This window comes from Diabrotica undecimpunctata, unplaced genomic scaffold (genome assembly GCF_040954645.1).
Source record: "Diabrotica undecimpunctata isolate CICGRU unplaced genomic scaffold, icDiaUnde3 ctg00003214.1, whole genome shotgun sequence".
Lineage (NCBI taxonomy): Eukaryota > Metazoa > Arthropoda > Insecta > Coleoptera > Chrysomelidae > Diabrotica > Diabrotica undecimpunctata.
Window position 1 is genome coordinate 872 of NW_027314411.1, and position 12288 is coordinate 13159.

Here is a 12288-nt window from a genome sequence, read left to right on the forward strand (position 1 = left end):
TATCCCCTGGTTCATTTATCAATATCCAATTATTATTCTTCATGAATGGGTTATTTTTCTGATATCCTCTTTCCATTTTCTTGTTTCCTGGTAAAAGGATCTTATTTACTTTTTTTTTTAATTTTTCTTTGTGTTTGTTTTCATTGTATTTTCTTTTTTTGTTTTGCATGTTCTCTTCATATTTCTCCTGAATTCTCTGTATTCTTTTCTGTTACTGTCAGTATTGTTTGTTAAATTTTCTATTCTTATTTTTCTAATTGCCTCTGCTAATTTCTTTTTATAATAAAAATAAATTTATATTAATTTTAAGTTTTTTTTTATTGACTTGTAACATTTTATTTTCAGATTTTCCAACAATTACTTGCACAGCTTCAAAAGGAGACTTGTGCATGCCTATCAGACAATGTCCATTTTTTAACGATCTTCTGAATAATAATCCAATACCTCGACCCAGAAATGTAATAAGTGCCATCAGAGAAAATCAATGTGGTTTTAAAGGAAATACTCCCTATGTGTGTTGTAGTAGGCCTACTACTATTCCTTTAGAGACCACAACAGAATATAAAACGGTATCTCCTTTTTCCACACACGTATCTGATAGATTTTCTGATTCTCTAACAAAACACTATAACTACCGTTTGCTACCCCAAAATATTTGTGGAGTTGTCAGCACAGGTTCGAGGATTACTAATGGACAGACTGCTGGATTGAATGAATATCCATGGATGGCGTTAATATTTTATAATAGTTCAGGTGAGCAAGCTTATAATCTATATTAATAGAAATGAATCGCCAAAATGTTTACGGGCATCACTTCAGAACGACTGCACCAAATTAGATAATTCTTTTTTTGTTGTGTTTGTTATTATCAGGGGAAGGTTTTGTGTAAAAAATTACTAACACCTCTATTACTAACTCATATTTCTTAATAGCCATATTAGTATCACAGAGTTAATTGACATACTTCTCCGAAATGACTGGAGCTGCATTTACGAAATTTTGCATATATATTCGGTAGGTCTCAGAATAGGTCGTAATCCATTTTTATTGCCGCTCTAGGGTAAGAGTGGTTCACTCCAAACATTTTTTTTTATTTTTTGGACAAAAATTTTTATTTTTATTTTTTTCGGATGTGGCATTAAAAAAAATACTTAATTATAATAATTTTCAACCTTCTATCACCAACCCCTATTGGTTAATAGCCATACTAGTGTCACAGAGTTAGTTGCCCTACTCATCCGAAACGGGATGAATGATTTTTATAAAATTTTCCATGTAGGTATATTAGGTAGATCTAATAATTGGTGGTAATATATTTTTGATATCCTTAATTGCTAATGTGGTGCACTCCAAACATTTTTTTTTAGTTTTTAAACAAAATTTTTTACTTCTATTTTTTATGATGTTGTAACGTTTAACATCATAACCCCTAATGTATCAATTGCAAAATTGTTACATTAGACGTTACACGAAACACTCCCTGGCTAGCTCACTCAGGACGTGAATATGGCCTACTCTGGAGCAACACACGCAAACAAGTAAAAAGAAGAAACAATACACAGTTAAATTAACACATGTTTATTAAAATATTAAAAAAAAAAGACAGAAATCCTAGGTTTTATCCTGGTCTTTTCTGCTATGGTTGTTAGCAAGCCATGTTGTTAGTTGTGGATTTTCTTGCCCTGGAGTCAACTCTCCTATCGGAATGATAGTGCCATTCTCAGGCCGGTTGGTCTTCTGGATGTTAATATAATTTGACCCGCACCTGAGAAATGTATCCCGGATGTTGACTAAAATGAAGAAAAACACACCTTGCTTCAGAAAATGGTGAAACCAAAATGAGAGACCTTGCTTGGGGGATGAATAGGTGACCAATCAAATTTAACAAAATTTTATCATTATTCACCCAAGCAAGTCGAGAAACAATTCTTATTTTTGTATTTATCAAAAGCAAATAAGTAAAAGTAAGGATATATAATATTTTAAAGCAAATGGTAATTACTTTTTACAACTGAAATATTCTAATATTAATTAAAAAGCGGATTCGGTAAAAATGACAAGATATATTTATTGCAAAGCTAGATAATTTAGAATTTAGAAACATTTCTATACAGAAATGGTAGTTTGTCAAAAGTTAATTATTATTAAAATCAAAAGATATTATTAAGGATTTAAATTTAATATTTAAAACTGTAAAAATATTCGTAAAACTTTTACATACTATATTAAAGAAACTATATATTTCTTATCGCTAGTTTTTTATATAAAATAAAAAAGATAAGAAATATCCACAAAAATATGTACCTACTTACATACGATAATCATAAATAATGAGAATTTTCAAAGTTAAAATTATAAAAGATTTTTATACAACAGGTAGAATCAGGAAACCGATAAAATATATTATACTCTTACCTCCTAATTCAGGAGACGACACAACAATTGGTTATTATACTTTTACAGAAGTCATGAAGAAAATCGACATTTTTAGAAATAAAAGCCATTATATCGACTTTTGTATCGAACGGGAAGGGGGAAATGTCAACAAAAAGGAGTCTTTGTCACTAGCATTAAACTAAACAGAGAATAAAGATGGCACCTCTCGTTCCAAAGTAACAGAAATAGAGATGAAAATAAAATTCATTCTTTAGAAACTTGAGTAAAAGATAAAAATGATGATTATTAAGAAAATAGGAAAGGTAGATACTGAAATATATATATATATATATATATATATATATATATATATATATATATATATATATATATATATATATATATATATATATAAAGAAGATAGATTTGGACGCCAACTGGTTTTTATACCAAATACCAGTAAAAATGAAAAGAGAATAATGAATCAATTAAGTAACGACATAATTCTGATACAATCTATATCTGAGAAAATATATAGAAAAATAAGAGATACAATGGAGGATATAGAAGAATATGAATTATGACAGAAGATATGGAAATTGGAGAATAGAATTAACGAAATATATTAACATAAGAAAGAAAGCAGGCAATGTAGCAGTTATAACGCTACAATGTGTGTTAAAGAGTACATAGATCCCTTAATTTTCACCCTAATATTACTAACCCCTATTTTTAATTGCCATATTAGTATCAAAGAGTTAGTTGCCATACTTCTTCCAAATGGCTTGACCTATTTCTATAAACAAATTTATGTATACTTAATAGGTCTGATAATCGGTCTTAATCTATTTTCCATAGCCGTAAGGAGCACGCGTCGTTCTCCCTGAAATTTTTTTAAAATTGTGTTTCTCGGAGGAGGAGACACGGGTCTCCTCCTTTCTGCTTATGTGGTTATTCCATTCTTTTTTTCTATTTTGTGTCCATTCATTTATACCTTCAAGTTTTGCCGATACTGTATAATATTCGATACTGTAGTCCATTTTTTCCTTTTTATTTTTTTCCATTTACGGATTTATGAATAAACTATAAATATGTATCGTTTATCTGTGTAAACTTAATGATTTAAAAATACAGTTTTTTCAGGGGAACATCCAGCGCACAAGAATTTGGTGAATCGCCATAAAAATAGTGTCAATGTTATATTTGTAGTGTCATTAAATAAATGTAAATTAGTATATTTTAAAAAAATTTACGGGATATTTTACTCATTTTATAGTTGTTTTTAAATTCATTTTAATACTGCTTGTTTTATATTTTCAGATGGTATAATTGACTTTAGATGTGGAGGATCTGTTATAAATGACAGATATGTACTTACAGCAGCTCATTGCGTATCAGATCCCTCGGTGTAAGTATTTATTCTTTATCCTATGCTATATATATATATATATATATATATATATATATATATATATATATATATATATATATATCGAGAAAAGGAGTACGACCGTCAATCCAATATAAACTAAGGTACACTCGAAGAGTGGTGGGTTTATCGGTCAAAGTGGAGAAATAAAAGACAAAGACGATGGCTACTTCATCTATTTATTGAAGACGTTTCGCTTTCTGCTCAGAAAGCATCATCAGTTCATCTAAAAAGAACAATATGAAACCAAACATCCATAGAGAAGAATAAAAAAATGAAGTTACCAGTCTTTAGCTTACTGAGGCTCGTTGGTAAATGAATTTAAAAGTTTTGACACCCACGCACTCGCACGCACTCGCACCACGCATTCATTTACCAACGAGCCTCAGTAAGCTAAAGACTGGTAACTTCATTTTTTTTCTTTATTACTATTAATCTTTAATAACTTATAATGTTACCTAAAGTTAAAATTAAAATATAATTTTTAATAAATTTGTTGGAAGTGCAATCTAATGATCTTTCTAGTTCTTTACACTTTAAAATAAACCTTAATGTTTTTTACTAAGTTTTTATAAAATTTTTTTTTATATATACATGTATTTTTATCACATGTTCTTTTGCTGTGCTAATTTTGTCAAATTGCAAACTTTACCTAGTTTCAATTAATTGTTATATACAACGTTAACTCTGAATGTCCAGCTTTGTAAGCTTTTTCATATTTTTTACATCACTGACTGCTACATGTCTTTGTAAGGTAACACACTTTGGTTATAACTTCTCTATGGATGTTTGGTTTCATATTGTTCTTTTTAGATGAACTGATGATGCTTTCTGAGCAGAAAGCGAAACGTCTTCAATAAATAGATGAAGTAGCCATCGTCTTTGTCTTTTATTTCTCCACTTTGACCGATAAACCCACCACTCTTCGAGTGTACCTTAGTTTATATATATATATATATATATATGTTGTTAAATGTTTGAAAGACTTAATAAAAATTTGTTTAAAACAATTTAAACAATTTTAACAAAAAATGGGTTTTAAATGTCACCTTTCAAAGAAAATTTGATGTGAAATTCATATAAACGTTCATTTTGGTTTGACATTTAAAGCTTGACATTTTGAAAGTGTCAGTGTGTTTACTTGAAATGTTTTTAATGAAATGTAGCTATTATATACCGACATACGAATCAGTTGATTAGCTCATTGACTGCCAATTTTTTTTTTAATTTTAATGGGAAAAGTTGTGTATATGCATAAAACGTAATTATATTTAAATAATATTTTGTTATTAAAATGGTTGTTGTGTTTTATAGAATATTTTATACAATTAACACTTATTTATTTGGGTATTCCGTTTCCATGTAACCCGACATTACATTTGTCACATTCTTTTATAACGTTTGTTTTGCACACTGTGCATTTCCTTTGCTTTTTTCTAAAGTTCTTTTTAAGTAATGTGGTATTGGATCTTGTTTTATCATTTTGATAACTAGTTTTCAAGCTTTTTTTAATATATGATCTACCAAGATTTGTTGGATTAGAAAAAGATGCTTGCTATAAATATACCCGGACGATATTATCATCTAAAGTCGAATAATGGTATGCGGTTATTAGCAAGGCAATATACCACGTAAGCATTTACAACAGCTATGTCTGTAATGTTTGTAAAATTATGAAAATACATTTTGCCGGGAATTCTTATTTTGTATTTGTTAACATTTCAGTCCAAACTTATGCAAAAGTGTTGATCTACTTTGACATCATGTGATCAATCTGACTCGTTGTTCTTCCATCAGGAGAGGCCAAGGTTACCTTGTGTATGTTCTTGTGTTTAAAATAGGTGCTGGCGACTGTCATATTGAGTACTGCTGCTAGGTTTAACAGTCGTAATCCATTATCGCTACTGATGTTGTGTAAGCTATTCTTGCATTCATGTCACCTAATACAATCTTAATGTCATTTCTGGGAAATCTCCTGTAGGCTTGCTCTAGGTCTTAGAAGAACTGTTCTTTTATTTCCTCTGGTTTATCATAAGTTGGGGCATGTGTATTGATCAAACTGTAAATTAAAGAATTTCCCTTTCAAGCGCAAATAGCACATTGTTTGATTGGCTTTAAAGTCAATAATTAGGCCTTTGGTTTTTGGGTTTACAATAAATCCCACCTCATCTGTGTGTTGGTTTTCATTGCAACTATAATATATGGAATGGGTTCTCTTGTCAAGAGTGCCAGTTCCCGTCCACCGAATTTCCGGCAGTGCTAAAACATCTACTTTGTATGTGTTCACTATGTCTAGCAAAGATGTGAGTGCTCCAGTTCGGTACAGGGTTCGGGTATTCTATATTTCTAATCTCAGTTCCATTTTTCGTTTGCAGAGTCGTCGTCGTGAGTTCTATCTAGCTAATAGTTCCTGAGAATCTGCAACATATGTTTTTTTACAGAAAGAGGTTATCAGATTCTAGTCCAACCCCCAACCTGAAGGGCTAGGGACTTTTCTGTTAGGGTTGCCATACCTTAGTCTGTTTTGGTTCGAGGTTGGTATTTTTATTTCATAACTGCCCACCGGTCCTATGACCGGTTAGGGCAATTCCCTATCCACCATCTGGGGACGCGTCCGAAGGGAGACAGACAACTTCCCAAGGACCCATCTAGATACATTTTTTTTTTAATTTTAACACATTTTTTGTCTTTCCAGACTACACAAAATATGTTATTTACATCAAATCTATTCTAAACTGCTGCAAAATTCCTTTTTGAATTCATTGTCTGATTTTATAGGACATTTGTTTAGACTCGGCTTCACAAACTTATAATACTCTGAGGCACTTGGGACTTTGCCATTTTTTTACGAGACCCCTCAACCAGACCCCCCAAAATACTTACCAATTTTAGTGTTTGACTAGTAACAGGTTATCAGAAAACACTATTTGGACATTTATAGTTTTATTAGAAAATCAGAATAAGCTTTAGGGTAAAGACACACACATCGGTTTTAACCGAAGCGTTAAACGTATCAGTGCCCGAGTCGTTGCATCATGCATTGAATTATAATGGTGTAAAACATACACAGCGGTTCTGACTGCCTCGTTTCCCAAAGCGGTTCTAAAACATAGTCGGTTGGTGGTAAATGTCTATTATAGAATCGCATCTGTTTTAAAAACGAGAGGCTTGGGGTGTTTATTGTGTTTTGATAGCTCTGTACACACACGCGCGCGCGTTTTTGTCTCGATTTTTGAATTTTTCCTCCGGTGTTTTTGATTTTTTCATACGTGTATCTCTCTCGGTTAGCCTTTCTTGGCAAATTGTGAGCAACTCATCAAAAGTATCTCGCGACATCCCAGTAGCGTTAAAAAATTTTTCGTCGTTTCGTTGTACTTCAGCAAACAAAGTAAGAAAATGCTCTTTTTGTTCCCTTTCTTTGATAATTGGATGTATCCACATTCTACGTTTTTGTTGTTTCTTCTTGTAAAATTTCCAACGCATGTACAATACTGATAAATACAATACACCGTTTATCTTGAAAACCCTATCGAACTCTGCACAAATTGTGTTTAATAAAATCACTACCGACTCGTTAAACGTTTCGGTGAGAAACGCTGTGTCTATCTTTACACGAAGCTACCGACGCACGCGCTATCTCAGAGTTTCTTCCTCTGTTGAAATTGTCGATGGTGCGGGCTACTGGAAAGGAGTTTTATTGTCAGTCATATTGCTCCAGATTTATCAGGCAAATAATTTTTTAAAGTGTTTGCTGTTCGCTTAACGGTAGGAAGTGCCGTGCAAGCATTATTTTTAAAGGGGATCTAGGATTTCTATCGATTTTTCTTGTATCTTCTAATCTTTTAATTTTTCTCTTCTTTAAGAGCAACTTCTTCTGAAACCCAGTAATTTTATCTGCCAACTGCAGGATATGAGTATTGTTTCCAAGCAATGGCTTAAGATCATTTAATTTTTTTTATTTGTCACTTCTTCTTTTTCAAGTGCCATCTCCGCGGCGGAGGTCGGTCACATCATCATAGCTATTCGGACTTTTGAGACAGCTGCTCTGAAAAGTTCATTTGATGTACATCCGTACCACTCTCTCAGGTTGCCGCAGCCATGACATTCTAACGCCTCCCTATGCTTCTCTTTCCTTGGATCTTTCCCTGCATAATCAGTTGGAGCAAGGTGTATTTCTCTCCACGTGTAATATGTCCGAGATATTCTAATTTTCTTGTTTTTATTGAATTAAAATTTGCCATTTCTTTGTTCATCCTTCCCAGAAACCTCTTTGTTTGTGACGTGTTTTGTCCATGATATTTTCAGAATTCTTCTGTACACCCACAGCTCAAATGATTCCAGTTTTTTCAGTTTTTTTTGTCACAGAGATATGTTATTAATTTTATTATAAAAATCTAAATTAATAACGTTTTGCGTCTTATTATGTGATTATATCTGTAGATGTTTGTAAAAATTCGTTCCTTAATTCCTATCCACGTGCGAGTAAATTACCTTTAGACAACCAACGAGAATTGCAATAATAAACTTAAGAAGGTATACTCGCACCCAATTCTTTACATAGCTTTCCCCACAATTTGCACATAAATATCTTCTGCATGTCGTGAATAAGGCGACTTAATGGTATTGTTTAAAATATGTAAATTTTTTATTTCTCTTAGCTGCCTTTAATCTCCAATTATCACTGATATAATATCAACCGCGCTGCAAGTAAGATCAGTTCCTCTGCAATCGTGTGTGGTTTCTTACATTTGGCAACACAGTGGCCATTCTCGTACCATATATGGGACGAGCAATGTTTTGGGTAGGAATTGATCGCTCTCGAAATCAAAGCCCTGGACTGATGTTTTAGTTTTCGCAATTTTATTACAAAAGAAAGTATCTCGCGCTTACTTTGTAAATGACTGTGAGTTGATTTCGAATAACATTTAAATTTGTAAGGAAGCACACTTTCCGCTGACAAAACTTTGTGACAAACAACACGTTGAGGAAGTTCTACATATCCCTTTAGCAATGCAGGTAAATCCGCAAATCAAATACTGATCGTCATATTTCCTACATTTCTTTCATTTACATAAAGGTACATTACTGCTGTCGTCTGAGTTTTCACTTCGTTTTCATTTTTTTTAAATAATATTCATTCACAAAAATAGGTAGTCAATAACCCCGCTCGCGAGATTTTATATCAAAATGCGCACTGGTTTACACGATTTGTTCTGGCTCCCAGGCCTTGTAATGCTCAGTGTGATAACAGTATCTCGTTTCTGCACAGGACATTGTCCATTGTTTGAATCCAAATCGATTTGGCTTTCCTCCAATGAATTAATGAAATAATAATGACTACAGTACCTACCCATTATTACTCATATTACTCATTAATATTCATATTTTTTTAAACAACTTCATTTGAGATATATCGTTGGTTTCATAAGATGTATCAGTGGATATATTCTGAAATCGGGGTCTGTTGTCTTAGTAGGGAGGAGCTCTAAATTATCATTGAAATGAATATTTTTTTATTTCTAAATAACTGTTTCTAGAAAAAACATTTACTTACAACTTACAATGCCCAATTCTTACAACTCTTCACAGCGATCCATTGCCCCTGTGATAATGAATGATATCCAATAAGCATTAAAAATCCTAAAAAAAACAAATAAACAGTCTGTTGACAAAGTAAAATGGACAGCATATGTGACACTTTCTTTTATTATATACTATATCTAGTATTTATTTCTTCATTAAACATACTTTCAAAAACTTCAGGCGACTTTCCTTTCAGTCACTGCTTTTTTGTAATCGAACATTCTCAATTTTATCATTTCTACTAAAGGTTTTTGCAAATGTCATGCCTTATTTTTTATTAAGTTGAATTTGTTTGTCGATTCTTGACATTAGTTGCTTTCATACGTTTGTCCATGCACCAATGTTAAAAGTCAAAATCCCCGAAATGGGTTAGGTGGCAGCTTAATGGGTTAAACATTTTAAAGATATATTTATAGCGTTAATTAATTTATTGTTTTTTTATTTATCAAGCTACATTTAAAATTTGTATTTTTAGAATTGCGTGTGCGATTGGGAGAAGTACAACGTACAAACTCAGATAGACTGCATTCCGACCCACGGGTTAACTGCGCACCCCCCTACTCAAGATTTTCAGATCGAGAAAATAATTATTCATCCAGATTATAACCCCAAAAACATTTTCTGATGATATTGCCCTTAATTAAACTTAAGGGGCCTGCCAATTTTGATCGTGGTAAGATTGTAAAATAGAAGATTTGTTTTATCTTGGTATTAGACTCCTCTAGTATCAGTATAATAGATATAATAATATAGTGCATGTAGAAAAGTATTACAAATTTTTAATTTTTCCCCATTTTTATCTAGGTATTTCCCTTTTTTAATACTCTTCACTCTCAACAACAATAATGCTCGCAAATAAGTACCGATAGTAGGCAGTAGTACAGCCAAAACTGTGCCGATAGTAAAGCCAAAAATGGCTACGAAAACACGTTTAGCCAAGAATTAATGATTGGAAAATAGGCTAATAAGCTGAGAGGATTAAGAAATCCTAATAAACAACACAATATTGACAAAAACGTGACCGAATACAATAATTTATTTAGTCCAAAAAATAATAAAAAAAATAAAGAGATCTTGGGATAGAAAAAGAAGACGCGCTATCTCAGAGTGAAAGACCCATAATGAGATGGCACGATGATCTAAGAAAGATAGCAGGAAAAACGTGACTGAGAAGAGCAAACAAGATACAGGCATGTATCGTGTTAAGTTAAGGGAAAAGGAAACGTTAAGTTTAACAGTTAACTTCCAAGAAATCTTCAGCGATAGTTACATTTCTGCCAACGTATTTTAGCCAAACATAATGTAGTAGGTGTTTGATTACACTACATCAATATATTATATTACACTACAATAAAGTATCCAAAGAATGGGATATAAGCATACTAATCCTTCTGTTTAAAATTGTGACAAGAACCAGAAAACTATAAAGAAATCAATATATTACACACCACTCTGAAAGTAAACTTTAACCAAATTAATAAACGAAAGAATATCACTTGAGGCTTCCGAAGCGGAACATCATGTACAGACGCAGTATTTGTTATGAGATAAATCACGGAAAAAGCACTAAAATACAATCGACTGATGTTATTTTGCTTGATTGTCTTACAAAAGCATTTATCAGAGTAGGGCTGTCACCTTTTATACAATAGACAAGTACCAATAGACATATTAGATGGACAACTGACACAGGAAATAGACACAGGCATTGGTATAAGGCAAGAAGACTTAAGCCCTCTATTCTTTAATCTCATAACAGATGAAATATTTAAAAGCGTGAACAGAGATAGAGATAATACGACAGGAAATGAAGAAATTACGATCCTCTGCTATGCAGACGATGCCATACTAACAGCAGAAAATGAGAACGACTTACAAAGTTGAACATAATAGCAAAGAGGCTAAACATGCTCATTTAACCCCAGAAAATAACTATAGCCATCAGCAAAGAACCAATCGGATACAAAATAGAAATTGACGGAACCAGCATTGAACAGATTATGGAAACCAACTATTTAGGCATCACACTATCCAGTTAAGGTTAGCTAGAAGCAGAGGTAAAAAAAACAAAGACAGAAAGCTAATGAAGCAACACGATGTTCAAACATTGCGGATATAGAGGAAAAACACATTAGAATGGAAATAAAGACAAGAATATACAAGACGGCTATAACACCAATAATGAGATACAAACGAGCTCTGATTCAACCAGAAAACAAAGGATGCTGAAGATAACAGAAATTCGAATACTAAGAAGAATCGCGGGAAACACACTGAGGGGTCGAAAAAAAAAGTGGCGAAATCAGAACAGCATGCAAGATGGAAACAATTAGGCGAGTGATTACTGAATAGAACGAGAAAATGGAACAATCATATAAGCAGAATGACAGAAGATAGGGTAGTGAAGATACCAAGAGACAAATCGGCATCGGCTAGAAGAAGTGTGAACCGATCACGGAAAAGATCGGATTGGATTATGCCTTCATGGCACAATCACAAACAGAAAGAAGCATAAGAAGAAGAATAGATTTTATTAAAAATATTATGTTCAAAATGTAAAAGGAAATTTACAAAAGGGCGGGCGGCTCAAACAAAATATGTATTTTAACAGTCTGCTGTTAAAAATATTGTGAATTTAAGACCTGTGTCCAGCGGTTTTGAGGAAATATAACAAAAGTTGACCCTTATTAACAATAACCGATTCATATTTTAATCTAAGACTCTGATGGGCGTATTTTTAAAAAAATTCTGGGTGTATGAATTAATAATTTTTTTGTAACAATTTTAAATCCAGAAAATCTTAAGTCACATTAATTTACCACACACTCATATTTTGTATGCAAAAAAATATTTGTTGGATACGATATAAAAATAGTTTTTGTATCATGTTTTTCCTACTT

General features: G+C 32.4%; 1 protein-coding gene across 1 annotated transcript; it reads left to right on the forward strand.

Annotated features, from left to right (window-relative positions):
* The first annotated feature begins 341 nt into the window (after positions 1-341).
* On the forward strand, positions 342-11272 carry LOC140432202 (phenoloxidase-activating enzyme 1-like). Its single transcript, XM_072520026.1, has 3 exons — positions 342-753; positions 3697-3784; positions 11041-11272. Exons 1-3 carry the CDS (start codon positions 390-392, stop codon positions 11270-11272), a joined length of 684 nt encoding a protein of 227 aa, XP_072376127.1. The 5' UTR covers positions 342-389.
* The last annotated feature ends 1016 nt before the right edge of the window (positions 11273-12288 follow it).